At 40.2% G+C, this 27,160-nt stretch overlaps 1 protein-coding gene across 1 annotated transcript; it reads right to left on the bottom strand.

Annotated features, from left to right (window-relative positions):
* Nucleotides 1-641: 641 nt before the first annotated feature.
* Nucleotides 642-27,160, bottom strand: dnajb14 (DnaJ heat shock protein family (Hsp40) member B14). Its single transcript, XM_036516880.1, has 8 exons — nt 26,999-27,160; nt 19,933-20,101; nt 6,766-6,911; nt 5,363-5,548; nt 4,659-4,744; nt 2,305-2,414; nt 1,033-1,205; nt 642-766 (listed from the first exon to the last, which is right to left on the bottom strand). The coding sequence occupies exons 1-8, from the start codon at nt 27,132-27,134 to the stop codon at nt 642-644; spliced, it is 1,131 nt and encodes a 376-aa protein (XP_036372773.1). The 5' UTR covers nt 27,135-27,160.

Raw genomic sequence — 27,160 nt, 5'->3', positions numbered from 1 at the left:
AAACGGCTTGATGTCTACTGCCTACAGAGTTCTGACACCACACTGAAGCCAGAATATTCAGAGATGAAGTTCCATTTTCCCTTACTGGCCGTCTATGGCACACCCGTTCCAGCCACTCCCAGGAATCCAGTATGACTATGGACTCTGACCAGAGACAGCACATATCCAAGGGAGCAAACCTACAGTACACTGGAAATGATCTACAATAAAGCACATGGTCTGGTTAAACTGAGGAGTAAAATTGTGAAAGTGCACAAAAAATGCTACTCGCCTAAATCCAACCACCATAACACAACTCTTGCATACAGGCAGTCTTTTAGAGAAATATCCCAGCATAACAAACCAAGGTACTGAATGGTGTGCACTAGTATTTTCAAGATGCCTTTCTCTTGGTTGAGACATAGCAAGGCAAATTCCAAAGGGGGAGTGGAGAAGGTGGGGCAGTTTAGAACTTCCATAGTAAGGCTAATGTCTTCTTTTCCTATTGGTTTAGCTCTCCCCTGGTTTCTACGTTCATATTTTTTCTTTAAAAAAGTATACACATATACATACATACATATATATATATATATATATATATATATATATATATATATATATATATATATAATACACACACACAGAGTCCCAATGGGGTCAGCTCATCCCCCACGGAACAGGTCATTTAGTCTGTCCAGCTCCTTGCAGTTGTCCATGGTCATTAGCTCTGCCTTCCTGCGAAGTCGCTCATCTCTGTAGACCTTGGCTGCGTACAGCAGGTCTGTTTCTGTGAAAGACACAAGAAAACACAAACAGAAACTGTTTATGGGTTTATGGGTGAGTGAGGGAAAAAAACATATATATGTATACAAACTACTACAGTCCATGCGGTGGAATCGTTCTGTTTTTTAGATGATTGCTGTGATAAAATAGTTTCATGAACTCCTTGGAGGGATACTGTGTGGTAACTTGTGATCCTGAGCTACAAGACATTCATTAAGTCGCAGGTGTAATTCAGTCCAGGAAAAAGGTAGTGAGAAAGAGGAAGCTTACTTGTTTGCCTCTCCTTCCAGCAGTTGTTGCGAACATTGGAGACATAATCCTCCTCAACGCTTTTCTCTATTTTCTGCAGTGCAGACCCTTTGTATTCCCACTTAAAGTCTCTGGTGACGTAATAATCCACATGCAGGTTCTCTGTCTGCCGCTTCACAGTCTGTCCAGTGGAACTGCGGGCAAAGCATTTGCATATGGAAATCATTTCTTCAAGCATTTTTTCTGCTGTTTAAAACTGTTGTACTTTGTACTGTGATATTAACTGTGTAATGTGCTTTGTACTTTGTACTGTACTTACTACTATGCTATTAAGACTAAACTAATATTAATCACGAAAAATGAATTATATGCCAGAAACATATTATTTGAATGTGCCAATCACTGTTTTAAATAAATTCAACAATAAAATCAAATATATACCAACATTCTGCTTTTTAGAAGTTAAGTAGGACCTTCTGAAACTATACAGAGGCTTGTTAAGCCTTCTTGTTTTCCTGGGGTATGAAAGGAGGTAACATAAGACATTAATCAGAAGTGCATGTCATTATGTTTAAGGTCAAAGAGCTCTCAAGACTGTAAGCAAAGGGGCACTGGCATCCACAAGCTGAGAAATGGCTATGAAAGAATTCAAAGCTGCAAAAGCTTATGACTATAATGCCTAATACAGAGAAATTTAAGGTTACTGGTACAATGGTGATGGTGTCAAGAAGAGGATGCAAAGTTATCTTGCCATTGTGAGTAAGGCAAGTTGTTGCGGAGGAAACCCAAAATGCAAAGGCACCAGTTCAGATCTCCAAAACAAACTGGCATGTATCTGGAGTCTGGAAAAGCACCCTTTGTCATCACCTCCATGAATTTGGTGTTTATGGCCAGGTTGCAACAGTGACACCTCTTCTGAAGGTAAACCGCAAAGAGGGAACCTGAATTTTCCAAATCTGAGTGACAGTTGTCAGCGTGTCTTACAGTAAGATGTAACAAAAATTAAGCTTTTGAGACGTTTTCTTGTGCGATGTTTAATAGTCAATAGTCAATCGGAAAATAATCATGAATAACTTCATGTGAATCAATTATTATTCCTGATCAACTGACTGTGTGTAAAACAGCTTTAAATAATTTTTTAGACAAAAATATATCCAGTATGAACCAGTTTCTTACTAAGGTTTAATATGGAGTATAACCATATAACAATGTTTAAGTTAGTTGGTTAATTGCGGCAGGTGAAGGGAAACATTCAGTAAGTCACTGTTCAGGCTATATAGCTGCTTAACATACGGTTTGGAGTAGAGGCTATAAGGGGGAGTGGACACCATCAGCTGGCTCAGGATGGACACCAGGATCAGCACTACAATGGGCATCAGTTGGATGAACATGGAGAAGCCACCCTGGAACACAGGAAGTAGTCGTTCAGCACCGTTGCACCATGACACACAGAAAGCAGTCAGGTTGTTCAGCATTAGGGGTGGGAATCACAGAGTAACTCTCGATACAATACTATCATGATACGTTGCCCACGATAACGATGGTATCACGATACAGTGATTCTACAATACATTGCAAGACAATCATCTACGACACATCACGACATCTGTGTAACTGAAGAAAAAATGCCCCTAAAAAGGCAAAAAGCAGGAATTATGTATTTATTCACTGCATTGTGGTGTCAGTTTCACAGAATTTGACAATCTAAACTTGGAAGGCATTGGAAAATGCAGTTGTTGTGCTACATATTTTGCGGCAATTAAAGTCATTCAATTCAAGTCATGAGTTCATTCTATATTTTACATTAGGTGTTTTCTGTATGGCCTCCATGTGTATTGAAACACAGTGGTTATGCTAGGTGACAAGCTAGATCATGTATTTCCCATTATCAGCTGGCTCCATTATTTCTTGTAGGGACAAGTTGATGACAAGCTCCTATGTGTCATGGATTACTTGGATTAGCTTGTAATGGTTACATCATTCAGTCTAGTTTCCATATTAGAGCAGTACACAACCCCACACCATCAGTACGAAACTGTTTTTACTGAATACACCCTTTCTCCGGTCTCCACTGATATGGTGATGGTGTGTGTGGACGATCGTGAGTATGAAGAGGTGTTTCCGAGGCCAAGCCGCAGTTCAAATTAGTTTTGAGGAGTTGGGAGGTTGGCTAACCGTAAGGGAAGACACAAACCACGGAAAGCCCTATAAGCACTGCAAAGTTAACAGCATAATTCAACGTGACAATCACCATATACAACAAACGATGTGTGTGGATACATTTTCAACTCGATTCTGGGAAATGGTACCAAGACATTGGATTACATGGTAAGAGGGAGTTAACGGTAGCTAGCACGCTAGCTGATGTTTTTTTTAAACCAACTTTGGTAGAAAAAAAGAAGTATGATGAGGGACTGGTTGGCCGACTTGACAGCCGTAAGTGAACATACATTTTTCCTCTTTAAATTGCATAATGTTACTACTTTGCCAGCTAAGAAATGTTAGCTAGCTTATCTCAGTTAACTCGATGCCCTGTTTTCATCAACCTATAGCTACAACATTATAGCTAGTTGATCCTACAGTTGTTACATCACACATCTAAGTAGGTCATCAAATTAACATAAAGCAAGTTATTAAAATGAACGTCTGCGAGTTAAGGATTATGCAAAGTAACGGTGTAAATTCGCGAGCTAGCTAGTACCACCGGGGTGTAGGTCTGGAGCTACATTCAAGGTGGTCAGGGAAAAGACTAGGTAATGTTAGTTAAGTAACTGCTAACAGGAATCAACGACAAATTCGAGCTGCGAGTGTGATGCTTTAACCACTTTCTGTTTGTTGGATAATGTTAGGTAGACAAGCTTTTGTTTAAATGCCTAATCACGCAGAATACTAGCAATATAATTGTAAAGTACCTTTCAATTTAGACAATTTTGTAAGAAGGAGCTACCTAGCTAAGTTGGATAACTACTCACCTGAAGCTAGCTATTTATATAAAACAACAGTCTCTGCCATCCAAATCATATAGTCAGCGTTACTTACTGAAATTGAGTTGGACAGGTCTCATTTCCAGGGAGGACTGAGAAAGAGTTGTGCACATTTCTTCACCCCAAGTTTACCCTCATTCATTTGATAAGCACCACCACGAGGAGTCGTGAAGTAGTGACTCTGGTAAGTCAAATTGGCAGTCAAATCCGTTTAGAGCGCCTGCATGTTTTAATAAAAATATTGATATTTGGCACCAGTGTATCAATAACGTATCGCAAGAGGAAGTAATACGATATATTCCCGTATTGTTATTTTGTCCCACCCCTATATCAGCACCGTTACACATAGGAAGCAGTCAGGTCATTCAGCACCGTTACACACAGGAAGCAGTCAGGTCGTTCAGCAGTGTTTCACACAGGAAGCAGTTAGGTCGTTCAGCAGTGTCACACACAGGAAGCAGTCACGTCCTTCAGCACCGTTACACACAGGAAGCAGCCAGGTCTTTCAGCACCATTACATACAGGGAGCAGTTAAGTGCTGCTTTCAGACCACTGAGCTCTGTTTCATAGAGATCTGCCTCCATGAGGAAAGAGCCCTGGACCACTGACATTGCCTGCATGAGCAGTGCAACATGAACATAAGAAGCCAGCACTGATACTTACATCTCCCCTCTCCTCTGCCCTCTCTCGGGTCTGGTTGGGCTGCTGGCTGTACCGGGCCCTGCCACTGGTGAACACGTGGGCATTTGCTGTTGAAAGGAACACAGAATCACTCTGCTAGCATAATACAAGAACGAAGATCACAAACTTGTCCTAAATGGGTGTGTCTACTTAAACAACATTCAGGCTGTTCTCTAGGCTTGTACTGTACATGTAAATAGAAAGTGAAACAGGGAGTACATATTGAGATGTTACAAACCTCTGCAAGAGAACACTAAATTAGGACACCATGCTTCAATATTAAACACTCATAAATGGTACCTGTAAGCAGTGTGGTTTGTTAAGCATCTTATTTGTGGCTGATTCTGAGGGTGCTGAGATTGTGCATGCATCCTCATACAGTTAGTGTGTGGATGCTGAGACTGCAGGTGAGTGTGTGAGTGCTGAGATTATGGGTGTTGGAATTGTGGGTGGGTCTGTGCTTCTTGAGATTGCAAGTGAGTGCGTGAGTTTTGAGATTGCAGGTGAGTGTGTGGATGTTGAGACTATAGTTGAGTACATGGGTGTTGAGATGGCAGGTGAGTGCGTGGGGTTTGAGATTGTGGGTGACTGCGTGGATGTTGAGACTATAGTTGAGTACGTGGGTGTTGAGATTGCAGGTGAGTACAGGGGTGTTGAGATTGCGGGTTTTTTAAAGCAGAACGTACTTGAGGGAAAACTGCCCCCAAAGAACATGTTGAAGAGGTCCTCGGGGGTGATGTCCGCCTCAAAGCCACGGTGGAAGTCAAAGCCCCCCTGTCCATGCGCAGAGCCGGGCTTGTCTTCTCCTCCCGTTAGGTCGTACTGCTTCCTCTTCTCTGGGTTACTGAGCACTGCATATGCATTGCCGATCTCTGCACAAAACACAGACCCACACCGTCAGTCCACTTAGCTGAATATAGCATGGAGATGAATACAACTGATCAACACTGTTGGGAGTGAGCTGATCAGAAAGGAAGAACCCTTATCAGAGGTACACCCCAGGTTTGAGTTTTCCCACTGATGCTCCAATATGGAAATTCACAGTTGTAACCCTCAGTCACCAATGATACTTGGGAACTACGTCTTAAATGGACATCCTTTACCATCAGCTGGGAGAGGTTACTATTGGTTTACACATGTTATTAGGGCCGAAACAGCTCCTCTCGGCCAAAGAAATGTATAATACAAGACAGGTTTGCTTTTCACAAACCTGGAGATCTAATTTTGCCAACAACCTTAGTGATGATTAGCTAAAGGTTCACTGATGCAATTAAACCATGTCAGTGATGGTTAGCCGATATTCAACAATGAACTTCAGTGACTAGTTTGCATATTGTCCCAAAAGCAGCATTGGGAGACTCAGTTCTTTGAAAGTTAAATGGATAAAATATATTCATTTCAACGTGAACCCAAAGCTTTGAGGACTACAGGCACCCTCAAATAATTGTAGCTAATTGCTGTAGTTCATAGCCCCACCTACCCCCACTGCACTGTGTTAACCAAACCCCTCCCCCAGCCACTGCGCTGCAAACTCTGCCTCTTCTCTTGCATATATTACATACTTACGTCAGCTAAACAGTGTAACATGGAAAAATAGACATGGCATAAAAAAAACAAGACAGTTTTAACTGGAGTCAGGACTGCAAGGAACAAGATCATTAAATCAGTTCAGGGAAAAAAAAAACTACTCTATTCCATCTGAAAGTAGATTCAAGCTTGACTTGGTAAGTCACTGTGGGAAACCAAGTCCCCTCTGCCTCCCAGTTGGGACCTCTGCTGCTTCCTTATTTACATGGATTACCTCAGGTGTGTTGGACCAGTAGAGTAGCCCCTCCACCTGCAGGCTGAGACTAATCAACCTACCCATCTCCCTATCCCCATCCCACAAGACTGAGTGCCAACAAGCCTACTCCTGTATACATTCCTATATAACATTTTGAAACTGAATTTGATCCACTTCAGTTTATGCACTTAATCATTTCAGTATTGAACCAAAATTTCAATTCTTTTCAGCTCTACATGCAGGAAAATTACTATTTCCTAGCAGTGAGTGGGCTAATGAACAGTGTTGGCAGAGAGGCATCGTTACTTTTGAAGGCCTCCGTTGCTCCTGGGGCATGGTTTTTATCTGGGTGGAACTTCAGTGCCAGCTTCCTGTAGGCTTTCTTCAGCTCCTCCTCATTGGCCTCCTTACTGATGCCCAGAACCTCATAGTAGTCCTTGCACTGCTTTATCCTAGAGTGGGAGAGAGGTTTCAGTGCATCAGTGCATCTCAGGAATCCAGGAGCAGTATTGGTACACAGTTACTTGATGTTCAAAAGCACTAATTGCTGTAAAGACTTGCTGCTGTAAAGACCTAGTAGAGTGGACACTAGGGCTGTGATGGTAATGATTTTTTCTTCCCGCAGTAATAAAGCAACAAATTACCGCGATTTAGCGATTTACCCCACCCCCCGGTGCCGCCCTCCGACCCCACGCAACACAAAAAGCCAACCCATAACGTTTGCACATGAACAACTTGTTTATTTTTCTGCAAAATTCTCGGGAAGGCTGATTACAACTTAGAAAGTGATTGCAAACTTACAAATATTTTACATTTTAACATTTTAATTTTATATTTTAATTCACATAATTCTGTAGGCTATAGGCCTACAATAATGGCGTCTAAAGCAGCATGAACAGGTAGGCTATATGTAGCCGCATTAAAACAGTTTTAATTATTTTTAAAATAAAATGACAAGAAGATGGTAAGGGAACATTAGGCTAATGGTTTTTAAACATGCAACATAATTGAACATTCATGATGTCGGTGGGCTATCTACTACAATCGCTGCTTGTATAAAGTGCTGCAAAAAATCGAAATGTACTCATTCTTTATTTTACGGTCTTTTTATTTTACGTGGCAAACACAGATGTGCTGAGCGGCAAATTTCGTTTTAACCCTTTCGCGCGTAAGGTAACACCGGTGTGAATAGCTGTTTAGCACATATGCTAGAACTGGTGCGATTAAACACTAGATTGGAGAAATTCTAGCTAATTTTAGCTTTGAGGAAACAGCGATTTAACTCTAAAAATATAGCAAATGCTAACTGAAATCTATAAGAAACTTAACACAAATGAAAACATAACAAACCATATAAAGTAACAAGCGGGCTATATACCATAACAAATAAGTTACATGCCAAAGGGTTAAAACGAAATTTGCTGTTCAGCACATCTGCGTTTGCCACGCCTTTCAGTAATTCAGCCAGGGCAATGTCCACGCTGGAATTAAGGAAGGAAGTTGCGGTCAAACCTGATAAAATGATTAATTTGCGTTAAAACATTAACGCGTTAAAGTTTCCAGATTAATCGCGAACGAACGTTAACGTGTTAACGTTAACAGCTGTAAAATAAATAAATAATTGTGATGATGCGGTAATGACCTCAACCCCGCAGTAGGACTCTCATTTTTTTATTGCGGTGATGCGGTTATCGTCACAGCCCTAGTGGACACTGCTAAGTGATCCAACGACAATCACGCTGGGCTCTCTCACAACATGTAATAGAATACTTTATAGTGTGCACACTGCACTCAATGCAACAAAATATAGATATTTAGAATTTGAATGCAGTGAATCTTGTAGCCTGTGCTACTTGGCTTATAAAATATCTAGAGGAAAGAAAGATGTGTTTGGATGCTGTCTAACAAGCCAGAAAAATACTTTCTGTCGGTGAAAATCACCATTAAAAGTGCCATGAAGAATGAAAAAGACAAAAAAGGAACACAAATCAACAAGGCATCTTCCAGTCTAAATGAAACATTCATAATTACTGATGCAAGCTGCATTGTTTTTCTGTCTGAATTTATTTGGGGACTACACCCCACACAGGACCGAACACTTGTATGTACACATTAAAATAAATAACCAATAATAATAATAAAAATAATAGTCAATTTTTTATTTGATGACTGATCGAATATAACAGAAACACTTAAAACAAGGATACAAATTCATTTGTAATTTCTTGTTAGAAAACAACCCATTTGTGCAAACTAAATTTCCATGGTCTTGAACAGGCAGAGACTATATGATACAATGATACAATACAACTCACTGCCTGAAAATTATTTTGAATATTTTCTGAGAATACAGGGCATCACATAATCTGGAAATGGAAACTGCTTTTTCATGGGGCACCTGTAGCTCTTAATAATATAGAGTTAATGTAATGTAATGTAAGGTTCCACTGACTATATCACATGTATGCTAACAGCTGACCATGCTATGTACACATGAGATCGTTCCTGACTGTGTCAATTGTATGAACTTCCCTTTTACAGCAAGAAAGAGCAGAGGATTCTGGGCACTTTTCTGCACCTGCCTATAAGGGTCTTGGAGTAACTCAAGCTAATATCTTTTTTTCTACACCTGAAACCCCAGTGACTGATGTCTGAGACAACATCCCATAGGACCAAATTAAAACTAAAAAGGACCAAAGAACATGCAATGCACAAGACTAGTTGCATAATATGTTGCCCCTAAAGACCCACTTGAAGTACCTGTATGGGTGTTGCGTTGCAACCAAACTACTATTATGTAGCAGGGCCACACTGACGAAATCTCCTTAAATATGGACATTTTCCCTTGGTGTTGAACCTGTCCCTGAATCTTCCAGTGGAGACCCAGCCAGCTCTCAGGGTTCCTATGGTTATTGCTGGATACAGCCATCAACATGACAGCATTAAAAGCAGGAACAGTTAATCAAGGCATTAAACCCAAAACCACAGTGCTACACATAGCTCACCTATTATATCAAGTAATAAAAACGTTCATGCTTCGTTAGAGAGAATCTTGATTTCCATTATGATGTAAACTAGGCTGTCTAAGAATCTAAAGTGTGACCAATGCCTAATTTTTCACAAATTAGGCAAGTTATTTAAATCCAGTATTATGGTGTCATAACCAGCAGGAGCAGGAATAAGAGGTGATCATTGCTCTTCTGTGTATCCTAACCATTAAAAATATGAATTTGATAAAAAGCACAGAAGAATAACTGGTTTCAACTTAAAAACTGATGCCCAACTTCTTTGTTACAATCAGAATTACTTGAACAAACGTACTGCAAAGCTACAATATTCGCTAAAATTATGCCAAAAAGAGAATCAGATTGTAACACTACAATGTCTGCCAAAATGAACTCAAAAGCCAGGAAGTAGCCTGTAATGCTATAAAATCAGCCAAAATGAAGTCAAAGGAGGGAATTGGCTGCTGCTAGGTAATCCTTACATAAAATCAGGCTCAGCACAGTTATTGCTTTAAAGGCAAGTTATCCGTCTTTCCTAAGAACATAAGAACATATTATGATGAGAACAGGTCATTCGGCCCAACTAAGCTCGCCATTTCCAATTAAAGAGTATCCAAAACTGCATCAAGTCTGGACTTGAACACAGCAAGGGTCTCTGCCTGAATTACATGACCTGGCAACCTATTCCATATATTGATAACTCTTTGTGTAAAATAGTACTTCCTTACATCAGTGCGGAATTTACTCTTCACTAGTTTCCATTTATATCCCCTTGTTCTACAGACTGAACTCACCCTAAAAAACTATTATAGTAAACCTTATTGAATCCTTTTATAAATTTAAAAACCTCTATTAGATCATCCCTAAGTCTCCTCTTGCTAAGTCTAAATAGGTTAAGTAACTTGAGTCTTTCCTCAAAGCTTTTATATTTCAAGCCAGGAACTAATTTAGTTGCCCTTCTTTGAACTTTTTCAAGAGCCTCAATATCGTTCTTATAGTGCAGTGCCCAGAACAGAACAGACAATATTCCAAATGAGGTCTGAATAAAGCATTGTATAATTCCTGCTTCTTGTTCATGCGCCACTGATACAGTGGGACACGAAAGCCACCTGAAAAGGGTAAGTAATCCGCTGCTCAGTGACAGCTGTGGAGCAGCGGCCATAATTACATAATTATCATTGAGGCTCCCAACTCCAGAACATCACAATCAGGTGGATCTACTGAGGGTCCCTACACCAGAACATCACACTCAGGAACAGGGCCGTAGGAAGAGGCTTTAAGCTGGGGGTGCTGTAGTGGGAGGTGCATTTTTTGGGTGTCCAGCCAGGGGGGGGTTTAGCATTAGCGATGAATAAGCTATAGGCTAATTCATACACATAAATGAATTTTGTTAGAGTTTGAGTGAAAGCTTTTTTGGTGAAAATTCCATGCACAATGTCACATTCTAATATAACATACACTATAGCACAAATACATTACATTACATTACATTATTTAAACCTCTGGCTCTGTGACAGGGCGCAGACATCAGGTGCACACACACAGCAGACAAGAAAATACAAATAGCCTACACATAGTTAAACAGGTCCATAAGCCCATTGCCCACAGCAGACAAAAACATATTAAAATACGCACAATATTTTAACCGGTCCAAAAGCCCATTTTGCACAGCACACAACAACATAGCCAAATACATTTTAAAGCAAAAGTATCTTTGCCAGTTTCTGTGCCATTGTGATAGCTCGCTACCTTGAATGATGCAACATTACTAGCTACTAGATGACTAGGCTACGTGATGTCCAATGACCATGATGCTTGGCATTATTTTAATAACTGATAATTATTCAGTATTGCTAAATATTTCTCAAAACTTCTTCAAGCAATAAATTCATAGGTAAATAACAACAGGAGAATTATTTAAAATGTTTTAATACGAGTGGCAGCTGGTGAGCTGGAAACAGGGGAAGCCCTAAAAGTACCTTTAAATCTGTCATTACTTTCAACCTGTTCCCCTTTATCCTCGATTAACAATAAAACAAATAATTCACAGAATAATTGACACCAATCGCGTAATTAGAATAAATGATAATGCTCGCAAAACACGGCAGATTATCTGAAATTTGTGTGCTATTGCGAAAACTACAGCATGAGATTGTTTAATTACTATGGATGGCAATTTGAATAATTAAGTGGCAAGTAATCCCAAAGCCTTCTCTTAAATGTTTCACATTATAGCTTTCTTGTGTTACAAAATTCAAATTACAAAATGGAGCTAAATTTAGTTCAATCGATTTAAATTACTGAGAATAAACTTTTAGGTTAGGTTGAGTGCAATGATCAATAACTTTAGAACACAGACCTCACAAAAGCTGTGATTTTTTTTTTTTTTTTTACCTGAGTAGTGGGTGACCATAGGAACCTATCTATCAAATTTGGTAGCTCGAGCATCTATAGTTTTTGCTGTGCAAACACTTTTAGGGCAGAAAAATAATAATAAAAATCGGAACAAACACAATAGGGTTCCAGCACTACGTGCTTGGACCCCTAATAAAATGCTACATTTCTTTTAGTTTTATGTTGTGAAAATCGACACATACTTAGGCAAAGATGACTTTTCAGCATGTCATTTTGTACATCCTGATGGGTGGTCTCACTCAAAGAAAAATCATATGGGTGGTCCTTCAAAGGAACCTCAACCAATCACATCTAGAAGAGTTGGTAAGAGCATGGTAGCTGTTGCAGGCTACTCTTGAAGGATTCTGCTGCTTTAAAAAGGACTTAGCAATGTCAAAAACAGCTCCTGTGAAACAGAACATCTGGTGACAGACAGGAAGATATCAACCACTGTTCACTTGCAGCTCAAATGAAGGATGGAGACATGTAATGAAGTAGACACTGGGAAACTCCAGGGTGCTAAGGACACCATCACTGGCTGTCACAGAGACAGACTGGCAGCCAATTTCAAGTCACTCCCAGTGGACCAAGAAACATAAAACTTCTTACACACTGAAGAGGAAAGGGGCTTGATGTGGATGCATAGTGTGGGATCTGTTTATGCTGTGGGACATTGTAAATGCAGAGACACATTATGTGCAGGGACTTGCTTTCACTTGCTTTTTTCGGCGTATCTTATTGTGGCCACGATTTTGTTACTATGTGTGATCTCCCAGACTGTCTAATCGTAAAAGACCTTTTACTGAGGTTCTGTGTGCATTTCTACTGAATGACCCAACTTTTTCAGAGTGGCAAAGACAGATACTTCTGGCTGTACTTACTACTGCTAAGAAGGGTGCTCTACAGCCGTGCAGTGACCCTCCTTTCCTGTTATAACAACATGGATAACCAGCCTTAAGATCACAGCAATCCAAAGCTGGAGCAATATCACAGCAGACCTTCCGAGAAAAAACACCCCCCTTATCTGTTTCTCACCATTAGTTTCTCCTCATATTCAACCACCAGACACACCTCAGGGCTTGACGCTTACTTTTTTCCCAAGGAGCACATGTGCTCCTAAGTTGAAAAATTTAGGAGCGCATAAAGAACTTTAGGGGTGCAGTGAAAATTTATCAAATAATGTCTTTTTCCTTAATAAAGGGATATGAGGAGACATTTACAAGCAAAATGATTTGATGTATTTGAATACAAAATGTACACTAGGTTTTTAATTACTTCTGCTTCAAACTGTATTTAATAATTATGTAATTATTTATACTTTAAACTGCTTTAAACTGTATAAACAATATGAATGGTATGAACATCTCTATAATAAAATAGTTTGTAGTTCTAAACGCCAAAAAAGTCTGGTCAGTCCGTTTAGACACAAAGGACATCACTGGTCCAGCAGCTTTTGTGAGCAGGTCGTCTGGCCCGCTTTGAGCTCAGCCAGTGGTCCACAGCAGTAGGGGTCGACCAATATGGTTTTTTCAGGGCCAATACCAATATTGATTATTAGTAATCAAGGAGACCGATAACCGATATTTGGAATCGATATATATTTGCAGTAAAAATGAAAATCTTGGTGTCAAAATTTAGAATAACACAAACTCCAACACAAAACTTTGTTGAAATGCCTTCAAGCATATGTTTTATTAAAAGAGAACTTTTCAACATTATCTTGAAACAAAAAGTACAGGGAGCTCCCAGCAGCATTTCTTATAAAGTTAAAGTTAAGTTAAAATTTTAATAAATAAATAACCAAAATAGCTCCCCGAAGTTTTATAAAGTAAATAAAGTAAAAATAAATAAAACTAGTAAAACTTAAATTTGTACTGAAATTTGAGTCTCAATTAGTAGTCCCAATTCAGCAGCACTAGACTGTGGTGCAGAAAGCAGAGTTGCTCAGTGTGCTCAGCCAGTCAGCTGGCTAAATTATGGATCAACAAATGAACTTGTTGACTTTCGCTATCGCATTCAAGTTAGCTCTACGAATCAACATTAGCTTATGTTATTATGACCATCGGCTACCTATAACATGTAAAAACACCAACTCATGCGGGCGAATAATGTTACGTTCGCAATATGGTAGCTAAATAAGTTCCAGTTACACTGGCACCAACATTACTCAAAGATATAGCTATCGCTACATAAATAAACTCTATTATCTTATTATAGTTAACTTTATATCACTGCAACAAAGTGCATTATTCAGGCATTTTCAGTGTAACTGGGAAACTGGGCATGTTTGTCATCATAGAAATGGATCATAAAATTGTGGTGTTTTTGCAACTTCAGGATAGAGGACTGTGATGTTTATTGCAACTTCGGCAATATCTGCTGCCTTACCTTCGAAACACAGCCCCCCTTGCTCACCAGAGCTGCTGCTCCAGTCTGCAAATGCGTTCCTCTGTGCCCGTCTGTGGCACAGTAGCCTTCAATGTTGATAGGCTATTATGTGGGCGGGACTGCTCGAGATCACAGAGTGGTGACTACAGACAGAGAGAGGCGGCTGCATCAGAGCCAAAGTAGCGCAATTTTAAATTTATTTATTTTATCAGCAATCAGATAAAAAAAAAATAACCAGGCACGGCCCGACGCATAAGTGAACTAAGCGCCTGCTTAGGGCCCCCATGGCCATCAGAGGGCCCCCAAGAGCAGTGGTTAACTTGTTTACAGTAAATGCATTGTCTGCTGGTTTATTTTGTTACTTTTGAGTATTACCACATTCAGTATGCCACTTAGTACTGTATCATTTTGAATATTAAAGTGCAAATTAACACCAAACCACTCTTGTGAGTTTGCTACCTCTTAAGATTAAAAACCATAGAAGGGTAAAAACATGGCGGGCTGACACTGGTATGATGTAAAGCGCAACACAGCTACAACTAATAAAATTGCTAATGGGTGTGTTAGATTTACAGTAGGTGTGTGAATGATCAAGCATTGACAACAATCAATAGTATTGGCGGCACTAAGGCGGTGGGGGGCCCCCAAATAAGATTCTGCTTCGGGCTTGGACCAGCCTTGAAAATAACGATGCCGATAATCGTAAAAATGCTGAATATCGGATCCGATTATCAACCTTTTTGTTGAAGAAAAAAAAAAATACAGGCTGCTTGGGCTGAATTTTGTAATACTTGTTACATTTTGCAAAAGATGCAGTTTTTATAGGAATCCTAATTAAAGTTTTTTTGTTTGTTTGTTTTATTTAGTCACTGTGGACAGCCATTCTGGCACCCTGGACTGCAACGTCCCTGTAATGTCCCTGCATGCCAATTTCAGACTTAATTTTTTTGTCTTTTCTCAATGAAAGACAGCCTATGAACAGCTGGTAAATGGCCATGAATCCAGCACTCACTTCACTGAAAAAGTATACTTGTGTCTGTAGTTCAGTGAGCACATTTTGATAAGAAGACCTTGAAACACAACAATCTAGCCTTCTCACAGCCAGCTATTTGATTGTCTATGTAGTTGAATCCAGTGATAATGTAACTCATAGAAAAAGGAATTATTTGTCAGACTACATTAGCGACCTGAACTGTTTTGTCGCTAGATTGACCCATAATTGGCTAGCATCTTGCAAGTTTACACTTTAGTTTTTTTATTTTGAAACACCCAAAATTTTTCCCCCCCAATATGGAATGCCCAGGTGTATCAGAGATGCAGCTCATCACTGCAAACCCCACTAGCTATCCAACAGAGTGCAGACAAACATAGTCTCTTCTCTGAAGCACATGGCGCCAAGTGCTGCTTCTTTACACACCGCAGTCATGTGGAGTCATCAGGAGAACTGCAGGGGTCGCTGGCATGCAATGAGATGGATAAATCCTGGCCGACCTATCCACTCCTATCCCTGGCAGTATGAAGATTTAGGCAATAGAGCTCATATTGGCTTCAAGGTGAACATCTTGACCACTAAAGTAAATTGGCAGCCCCGCACATTAGTCTTTTTTCCCCAATGAACCAGTAAAATACACATTTATTGTATCAACTTGCTAGTGAGCTAGGTTGCAAGCTTTATTCTTTACTGAAAGCAACCATATCTTAAGTGCTACATTAGTAAGCCAAAGAAATAGAGAATTTCACAAACACAGTGTTTTGCAGCTACAATTTGATCATCTTCAGTCCCTTGCAAACAAAGGAAGCTAGCAAACTACCTAACACCTGCTCACTAGCTAGCTAGCTACTTTCAGTGTTCAAGGTTAAGCGGCTATAGGTTAGCTTGCAAGACTTAGTTAAGCATTTTAAAGTTAAAAAAGCAAAGTTTAGATTGTTGGCTTGCTAAATGAATATCGATGTACATCAAACCAGCATTCGACACATGGACACATCTAGAGCCCCTAATAGTCCCGCTCCTCTTTTGCGGCAAAATACCTTTAAAATTGCATTCAAATGGACTGGATAGCTGTTTACCCTCTATGTGTGGTATTGACAACATCTAATTTATGTGTGGACAGAAAGATGAAGATCTACAGCATCATGTTGTGGGGGTGCTTTGCTGGAGGGAGGAATGGTGCACTTCACAAAATAGATGGCATTATGACGAAGGAAAATTATGTGGTTACAGTATATTGAAGCAACATCTCAAGACATGACCCAGGAAGTTAAAGCTTGGTTGCAAATGGGTCTTCCAAATGGACAATGACCCCAAGCATACTTCCAAAGTTGTGGCAAAATGGTTTAGACAACAAAGTCAAGGTATTAGAGTGGCCATCAGAAAGCCCTGACCTCAATCCAATAGAAAAATTTTGGGCAGAACTGAAAATGCGTGTGCAAGCAAGGAGGCCAACAAACCTGACTCAGTTACACCAGTTCTGTCAGGAGGAATGGACCAAAATTCCAGCAGCTTATTGCGAGAAGCTTGTGGAAGGCTACCCGAAACGTTTGACCCAAGTTAAACAATTTAAAGGCAATGCTACCAAATACTAAGTATATGTAAGTATATATAAACTTCTGAATATAATAGTATTTATATAAATGTTCCACAGTGCGCTGTGCGCACGTTGTACCCCCACCGTGCAATGACAATAAAGTCTATTCTGATTCTGTTAACACTGTGCTACATTACAGAGAAATACAAAACCATAATAATGAACCTTTAAAATATAAATTTTACAAGCGCATGCACGACAATGCTGTTAACGACAATGCCAACGGCAAAAGCAGTAATGATTCTGAATGTGTCGGAACAACCAGCAAGAGGACTGAACATTTTCTTAATTTATTTCAACACAGTATGACATCACACAACGTATTAACTTTTAACACCAACACAATAACTTGTAAAACAAATGATAAATAAAAACAGCCTTTTGTTAAAAAACTAAATTGAAAAAAATATTTTCGTTTCTTTAAATAAATATAAACGAATAAATAAATATACAGCAAACTGAAACACAAAGAAAAATCAGTGCAAAAATAAACAGGCCTACCGAGAAGTAGCCTTTCAATTTTTTCTGAGGTCAGAATGCAAACAAAAATGTAACATTAACACACATTTCGTTTTTCACAACAGCCCAAACGAATTATCAATTAGCCTATAGCCTATATTAGCAACAAACTGAACAAAGGTGTGTTTATTATATTAGGCTAGGCTACTACCTGACTCACTGTCACTGTTTTTTTCCTCCGATCTCAGTCTTCTCATATTATGAGAAAGGAACACGAGTTTTTCCACGTTGTCAGGGAGAAGTGAGCTCTGTGTCTTGCTCACAATAAAGCCAGCCTTCAAGAAGATGCGTTCCAATGGCGTGGATGTGCAAGGGATGGAGGAATGGAGATCACGCTGAACTATTTTGTATTGATTTTCAGTGTCCCTTCACTCTAAGGGGACATGTGGACCCAGACCATGCCAGCAAAATGCCCCCCACAGCATAACAGAGCCACCGGACCCCCTCACTGTAGGGGTCAAGCATTCAGGCCTGTACCGTTCTCTTGGTGTACGCCACACATGCACTCGCCCACTTGTTGAGAATATGGTGAAGGATGACTCATCTGACTATATCACTTTTTTCTACATCTCTGTAGACCAATGCCTATGGTTTTTGCACCACTGAACTCTCAAATGTGCATTCAACTTGGTAATGAGGGGTTTATGCACTGCAGCCCTACTATAATATCCCTCTCTATGTAATTGTCGACGGACTGTTCTTGCTGATACAGTCTGATCACGTCCTGCATTGACATTCTCAGGCACCTGAGGAAGATCTGCTCTTCTGTTTTTCCTTACATATCGCACTAATGCACGAGCATCACGGTCATCGAATGTGTGCTGTCAACCATAATTTTCTCTTGCCACGGACAATCTGTCTCTGGCCCAGGCAATTGTCCCCACAAGCTTCAAGATGGCCACCATTGTGCCAGTGCTGAAGCACTCCACTGCTACGGCCCTGAATGACTTCCGCCCAGTTGCATTCACCCCCATCATTAAAAAGTTATTTGAGAGACTTATCACATCTGAAATCCTGTCTGCCCACTACCCTGGACCCCCATCAGTTTGCCTACTGCACCAACAGGTCAACAGAGGACGCCATCTCCACGGCACTCCACTCTGCCCTGACCCACCTGGACAGTCCCAACTCTTACGTCAGAATGGTTTTCACTGACTTCAGCTCAGCATTAAACACTGTGCTCCCCTCCAAGCTGATCTCCAAGCTTAGCCAGCTCGGTATTAGCACAGCCGTCTGCAACTGGACTTTAGACTTTCTGACTAACAGACTCCAATCTGTTAAATTAGACAACCTCTCCTCCTCCACTCTGACCCTGAACACCGGCATGCCGCAAGGCTGTGTGCTGAACCCTCTTCTGTACTCCCTCTTCACCCACGACTGCGTTCCTGAACATAGTTCTAACACCATAATCAAGTTTGCAGATGACACGGTGGTAGGCCTGATCAGAGGGGGTGACGAGACGGCCTACAGGGACGAGGTCCAGCACTTGGCTGCGTGGCGTGCCAACAATAACCTGGCCCTTAACACCCAGAAGACCAAGGAGATCATTGTGGACTTCAGGCGAGCTAGAAACCACGCACACACCCCCATCTACATCAACAGAGTTGTAGTGGAGCATGTATCAAGCTTCAAATTCCTTGGCGTCCACATCTGACAATCTCACCTTGTCCCTGATCTCCTCCATTCTGATCAAAAAGGTGCAACAGCGCCTTTACTTCCTGCAGAGCCTCAAGAAAGCTCACCTGTATCCTAGGATACTGGTGGACTTTTACCGCTGTACCATTGAGAGCATACTCACCAACTGCATCTCAGTGTGGTATTGCTCTACATCAGACCGCAAAGCACTCCAGCAGGTGGTGAAAACTACCCAAAGAATCACCGGCACCCAATTGCCCACCATTGAGAACATTTATCACAAATGCTGCCTGGGCAGGGCAAAAAGCATTATCAAGGATACCCCCCCTAACCAGGAACTTTTTACTCTCCTCCCATCAGGCAGGCATTACAGGAGCATCCGCTCCCGCACCAGGAGACTCAGGAGGAGCTTCTTCCCTGAGGCTGTGACCCTGCTTAACTCCACACCATAGCGCTAAGTATTATTTGCACTCATTACTGCACTCTCAGTACTTTTACATTTGCACTGCTTCAAGCTGTTTCAGATAAATAATAACGTAAATAATACTATTCATTTGCACTTATGGTTAATTGCTTAATTGCACCATGCAGTACACCTTTGTGGAAGCATCTGCGTTCGTTATGTTTCTCCATTTATTTATTCAGTGTTTTCCTTTCATTTGTCACCCGTCTGTAGGCCCCAGTACAGCAGTGAGAAAAAGTGTAGACAGCTCAGTTAACTGATAGTGTGCTCGTCCTTAACTTAGAGAAACAACCTCAAGCCACTGATTCGATTCTTACTGCAATGATTATTTGTTCTAACATTATTTTGGTTTGCAATAGCAACTGCCAGGGTGAGAATAACTGTGCAAGATTCTGAAAGATGGAAGGCTTGCTGGTATTTCCTAAATATGGGAAGAAAGCTGCAAGGCAGTCATGCTGAACACACTCCCCGGAAAGACACTCACCTCTGCACCCCTTCCGCCTGCTCCTTGGTGAAGCTCTTGGCAGATTCTCCCGTTACCGCTTCCTGGCTATCCTTCTCTGGCCTGCTCCTCTCGGCGCCCTCCGTTGGCCTGCGGTGGTATGTGCCATTTGCTGTCGTATTTCCATTCTTCGTCAAAGCCTCCAGCAGCACTACACAAAAAAAAAATGTTCTGTACCCCCGCATGAGACACACAAGACAGACTGCTGTCATGTGACAGCATAGAGAAGATGGTATATTATAATCGGACCCCAGTGGCCATTTAGATCATGCTCTTTTACCTCACAGAAATGTAACCCATATACCTTCATTATGATTTAGGGAAGAAGTTCCTGAAATTTCTTGTACATTCAGGTTTTCATTTATGCACAATAACCACTCTTCCTCATGTGCTACTTCTGTCTGTTCTGAAAAGGTTATACAGTGATGTTGCACTCCTCCTTAGCACCTGTATTCAGTCTCTGTAATAACAGCTCTGTCATAGCACTCAGCTGAAGCAAGAACATCTAGCCCTAAAAATTCTTTTTAATACTGCTACTCAAATGAAAGCACTTCAGTACATTACCTCTCCTGTTCCAACCTCTCATTGCATCAGGCCTCCCACAGAATTATGCCATCACTGCTGTTATCAGGAGCACCCCTGACATCTGCCATCCAGGCTAGAGATTAGAGTTATGATCCGATACCTGAATTTGGATATCTGCTGATACTGATACCAATACCGATACCAGAGCTCTTTTTTCTTGAATATCATTATCATTATTATCATTATTATTAATGTTATTGTTATTGATGTTATGTGTAAGGTCACATGAGGCTGTAGTAAACCACACAGCACTTCTTATTAATAGAGCAAAAAATATACAAAAATGCATTAAATTTAAATGTATTCCAAAGCAATTTATTTGAACTGTAGTTTAAGTAGACTTCACATACAAACAGATGTAGGAGTACAAATTGCTATGGCAACTCCTTTAATGTTTTGAAAAACCTGAACAAATCAAGTGCACAGCAATGCATTAAATTACTTGTAAGTAGATTTCTATACATGAGTTCCAAAGTAATAAGAGAATTTCAAAGAGAGCGGGGCACAAACTAACGTGGGGCACATTGTAACATTGCTTGTTACTAAGCTTATAAACACAGTAGTATGACGATACTTCTTTTATTTGTTGCCATATCAACAGTGCACAGGCCAAACATAGCGTGAAAATTTTAAACGGCCAGCGCAATAAAATAAAGTTTGTCAAAAGTTCATTAAAATTAGAGTAAGTAATACTTCACACCAAAATTCATTTTTGATTACTGTTTTCTGTGTCAACTATAAATGAGACAATCTATCACTATTTTGATCTTTAATATGTTGGTAAACATCTTGTATAGTGTTGTAATGTTTTGCTAGCAAGCAGAAGTGACTAGCTAGGTTTAAATCCCAGTTGCACTGAGGGGGAACATAGTAACGCTGTGTTACAATTTGCCCTGCTTTGAAGAAACATGAAGCGAAATACGAATCTGTGCAGCGCGGTATATTTTACACAGTTCCTTTTTATGAATATTATTTATTACAGCATGAGGAACAGGCCATGAATAACAAACAGAGGAGGTCATGTTGCAATGTGCCCCGCCTACACCTTCTTTGCGAAGAGATAAAAAAAGTATATGTTGCATCTGTGGAACAAGAGCACATTACGGTAGCAGACACACATAATTCACATACTGAATTATGTCAGTATCGGCACCCGATACCGACATTGGATTGGATCAGTCCCAACTCTAATCCAGGCAGTCTGCGTTCCCCCATATGTAACCTCATGTCTCCTCAGTTCCCTCCTTCCCTCAGCTACCCTACACATTCACAGGCCCAATGCATCCATGACCCTTCTACTCAAATGTAACCCACAGCGTTTGTACAGGACCTGTCTCAGCCCCAGTGCCACATAAAACTGAACCCATTTTCCTACACCAGATTTGTAACCACACCCTCAACCCCAAATTAGTTACATTAACATTTAATGGTATTGTATTCTATTGTATTTATTGTATTGTTTTGTATTGTATAGTTCTGTCAGTGTTCATGTTTTCAATGTCAACTCCTGCACCAAGGAATTCCTTGTACATTTGTACTTGGCGAATAAAGTTCTCATTCTGGTTTATTTGACAGGCACTTTAATCCAAAGTGACTTACAAGTGAGGCAGAGTACAACACAAGCAACGCAACAGATACAGTCCTGTTTAAGGAGCACCAAGATATAGGCCCCAGCATAACAGTGAGAAATTAATAAGAAAAGATAATTAATATGAGAAAGGAAAAATATACTTTCTGCTACAGCAGGTATCTTTTTTTCAATGTTATCCATTGTACAGATGGATATTTACTGAGGCAATTGTAGGTTAAGTACCTTGCCCAAGGGTACAGCAGCAGTGCCCCCGTGGGGAATCGAACCAGCAACCTTTCAGTTATGATTCCTGCTCCTTAACCACTACCCTACACTGCTGCACTTCTGTGGCTTGCTTCAAATACAAGTATCTGTCAAAGCAGTGCATGTACCCTAAATGCAAAATGTAGCATTTCATAAAAATGTTCAATACATTTAAAATACACTTCCAAGCGGTTTCAACAATACTGCAGTATGGTCAACAAAGTTAGAAAGCAAGCAAAGGATTAAAAAGGAAATGTGATTTCAGCATAAAGCAACATACAGTGGCGTGAAAAAGTATTTGCCCCTTCATGACTTCCTCTTTTACTGCATGTTCCTCTCACTGTGTAGTTTCATATCATAAAATAAAATTCATTATTAGATGAGGGAAACCTGAGAAAACACAAAACAGTTTTTAAATCATTATTTCATTTATTTAATATAAAAAGTCACCAATTACCCATATTGCCCCCTTAGTTTTGAAACAAAGAATCCACAAAATTTTAGTTCATAAACAGATTCAGGTGACTGAACACAGCCAGGCTTGATTGCAACCAGCCCTGTTGAGTTTAAATGGCATACAGCGGGGAAAATAGGTTTCTCCATACAGGAGTCGTCTTGAAGCTGTCATTACCAACAAAGGCTTTTCTACTAAGTATTAAATAAATTTCAGTAAGCGTGTTCAATACTTATTCCCTGTGTCCTTTCACTTTATTACACATAACTTAATTTATGGACATATATGTTTTGATTTCTTTGTATGTGTGGATTACTTGGGTTATTACCGACATCTGGTGAAATTTTCATGTCAATAGCCCCATCAGAAATATATTTACTGAGAAAAATGTTGACGCGTTCAATACTTATTTTCCCCGCTGTATATATTTAACCTTACCATCAAAGAAAAGCAGTCACCACAAACCTTCTACAAGCACACAGTGCCACAATGAAAGGAAATTCCAGAACATCTGAGAAAAAAAGTTGTGGAGATATATCAGTCTGGAAAGGGTTACAAAGCCATCTAAGGTTCGTGGACTCCACCGAACTACAGTGCAAGCCATTATCTCCAAATGGAAGAGGTGAAGGTGAATATTCCCAAGAGTGGCCGACCTGCCAAAATTTCTCAGAGGGCACAGTGGCACCTCATCCAGGAAGTCTCAAAGATCCCAGAAAAATTTCCAAGAACTGTGCAAAAATGGGCTTCATGGAAGAGTTGCAAAGCGGAAACCACTGCTCACCAAGAAAAATATCAAAGCTCATCTAACACTTGCAAAAAAGCACCTGGATGATCCCCAAGAATTTTGGGACAATATTCTATGGACAGATGAGCCAAAAGTGGATGGTACAAGGCTTTCTTTTTGAGGGTATAAGGCTTTCTATGTCTGGCATAAGGAGAATACAGCATTCCACTGTAAGAACATCATACCTACAGGGAAACATGGTGGTGGCAGTGTGATGGTATGGCGATGTTTTGTTGCCTCGGAACCTAGACAGCTTGCTATCATCGATGGAATACTGCCACGTACCAGACAATTCTTAAGGAGAATGTCCGACCATCTGTGTGTGAGCTGAAGCTAAAATGGGTGATGTAGCAGGACAATGATCCAAAACACAGAAGCAAGTCCACATCTTGAATGGCTAAAAAGAAGCTAAATTAAATTGTGGGGTTGCCTAGGCAAAGTCCTGACTTGAATCCAATAGATATGATGTGGCAGGACCTGAAAAGAGCAGTTCATGCTCCAAGGCCTACCAATCTGTCAGAGTTAAAGCCATTCTGCAAAGAAGAGTGGGCCAAGATTCCACAGAGATATGCAACGCCCATATGAAATTATAGGAAGTGTTTAGTTATAGTTAATGCCATTATGTGTGGTCCAATCAGATATTAAGTTTAAGGGGGAATGTACTTCTTCACAGGGGTGATATGGGTGTATGTTAACCATTTTCCCTGAAGGAACAAAATAAACATTAAAATACTGTGTTTTGTGTTTACTCAGATTCCCTTTGGACAATATTACATTTTGTTTGAAAATCTGAAACAATTTAGTGCTCCAAATAGGCAATTATAGACAATATCAAGAAGGAGGAAAATACTTTTTTCACACCACTGTACAAGCACAAGAATAACATTTGGTTTTTAAGTAGAGTGAATGTTTCATGACCAGTCTTCCCCACAACTTCAGTTGCAGAAAGACACAAACTAACAGGTGTAGCACAGTGGTCAAACACAGTACCTCTCATTTAACACTGCCAATTTGATGAAACTGCATTTAGCAACAAATGAAAGTGATACAAAAGTTAACACCAACACAACAGTTCATTTAGTGAGTAACCAGAGTTTTTGTTTCACTGTTCGAATACTTACTCAGTAAAAGTGAACGTTTTAATCTCCAATATTCCAATACATTTACTATACTTCATAATCTACAATGTTTTATAAGAGGGCAGAGGTACCAAAGTAAAAAAAAAGTGTGAGAACCTCACAACTCAATGAATTTATATTAAATCAGGCCCTGTCCACACGTACACGGGTATTTTTAAAAACCTAGCTTTTTCTATGCTTTTTGGCCTTTCGTCCACACGCAAACGGCGTTTTAGGTCACTGAAAACGGAGCTTTTGCAAAACGCCTTCCAGGGTGAAGATTTTCAGAAACTCCGTTTTCAGTGTTGATGTGTAGACAGGGAAACAGTGTTTTTGTTTGTAACGTCAGAGTGTGCGCCGTTATCTTTTTTGTTTACATGATTTTGTGCAATGGCGGACATCGCCAAAATACTTTTTTTTTTTGGTTTTAACCTTTCTGACAGGACTTTTTACATGTTTACACATACATGCACAGTTACATACATCCACACATACAATTCCCCCCTTCCTCGTTGCGCCATTGTTGTTAGCCTACCAGAACCGTTAATAACTTTTTTCAAGCTTCTGATTGGCCAACATGGCTTTACAGTTAGGGTTATATCGCCACCTGTTGGTTTGGCATGCTCCTGACAGCGCGTTTCTGCGTCTTCATGTGGATGGAGATTTTTTTAAAACGGTGCTTGTGTGGACGGAGATTTTTTTAAGAATGAAGGAGGAAAACCCCCGTTTTTAAAAACACCTGTGTATGTGTGGACATGGCCTCATAATGACTTAATACAGCGCTTGTGTAGTCACTGCGAATTCTCCACAATGCTAAACTCAGAATGTAGTCAATCATGCAGTTAAAGGATTGCACTCAAGCCTCATAATCTCTGCTTCAACCAGCATGCTCTAGTTACCTCTACTGATCTTTCTGGAATCCCTCCTGACCTGTTCCTCATGAAATCCCCTTCACTGCCACAGACACTCATTAATGAGTGTACAGAGAATGCTGTGAAATGCTTTCCTTTTTAAGACTGTCCCCAAACTATGATGCTAGGTGATCACTTTTAACCCTCCAATTGTCCCCACTCAAGGTAGACCATCATAACTTCCTCTCAATGTGATCATACAGACAATGTCACATGTGGAGCTTGACTTTTTTTAATCAAACCTACACTGAGAGTATATTGAAGGAGGTAAGATCAAATAAAAAAACTACTCCATCAAACAAGAACATGAAACTCTGCCAGTAAAATTAGACTTGTGATTAAGATATCGGCCACTAAACTAAGCCATCACAAGTGATATTTCACGCCTGAAGGTATAAACTGGTGTTCTTCTAAAATGCACACAGAGACATTGACAAACTATATAAGATATTAACATAATACTGCACAAACATACTTTGCTCTGCATTCTAAGCAGTCACGACTAGCTCTCCTTCAACGTTGCCTGTGACCAATTGTAACTACTGCATCAGAAAAACAACAACCTATTTTATTGTAATATTATAACCGTCAACAAGATAAAGCTATGATTATTATTGTTAACAATACTAAAACTACTAATACAATCATGAACCACTGTTAGAAAGGGCGATGTACGAAACTGAGACACACATGCAGCACTCTCCCCACTGTACTTACTCACCCCTCTATGGCCAGTTGGCTAACAACCGTGGAATCGACTACGTCTCTCGATCCAATCGTACTGTACCATTCATTAAACCAAAGACAACAAAATATGAGCTCAGTCCTAGGCCTCAGAGGCGATACCGACTGGAGCTAGCTAACGTTGGCCTAGACACCTTTCTGTAGATTTCAGCAATTAGCAAACTAGTGGCTAGCATGCTTCTAATGTGACGAGCAGCCAGACAATCACTTAAATGCATCGAAATTATACGTCTACTGCTGTTTATCTAGCTAGCTAGGCACACATGTATGATCAGGCAGACGCAGATTTAGGGTGAATCGATGAGCCTCTTTTTTTTTTTTTGCTTGTAGGTTAATAGGTTCGAGAACATCAAGCCGCGGTTAACGTGGTTACCCTGGATATGATAACCTAATTGTTCGGCACAAGATGGCAAACGCTGTGCTAAAAACGCGTAGCCAGGCGTAGTTACTTCTGTCGTTTCTTTCCTTGCTGAGATTGCTAGCTAACTTGTTACGACGATCAGTGCTCGGTTAATATGTTTCTAGCTAGAGGTGAAAGAATACAGCCTGCAGCTAGCTAGCCCAATATTTAGAGCAAGATATGCAGCTAACAAAAGTGTCAGATCAGCTAAACGTTACCTTTTGCTTTATCGGTTGGGTAGAGTTTTTCTGCTTTATTTAAAAATTTTAAAGCCCTTTCTTTATCTCCTGCTTCGAGAGCCTTGATTGCTATGCTTATACATTTTTCTGCTTCGTCCCTGTTCCCTTCCATCATTCTTCCTCTTCTTCCCCCAGCTCAGC

The sequence above is a fragment of the Megalops cyprinoides genome, chromosome 22, assembly GCF_013368585.1.
Source record: "Megalops cyprinoides isolate fMegCyp1 chromosome 22, fMegCyp1.pri, whole genome shotgun sequence".
Classification (NCBI taxonomy): Eukaryota; Metazoa; Chordata; class Actinopteri; order Elopiformes; family Megalopidae; genus Megalops; species Megalops cyprinoides.
This window is presented reverse-complemented; position numbering and strand designations above follow the sequence as displayed.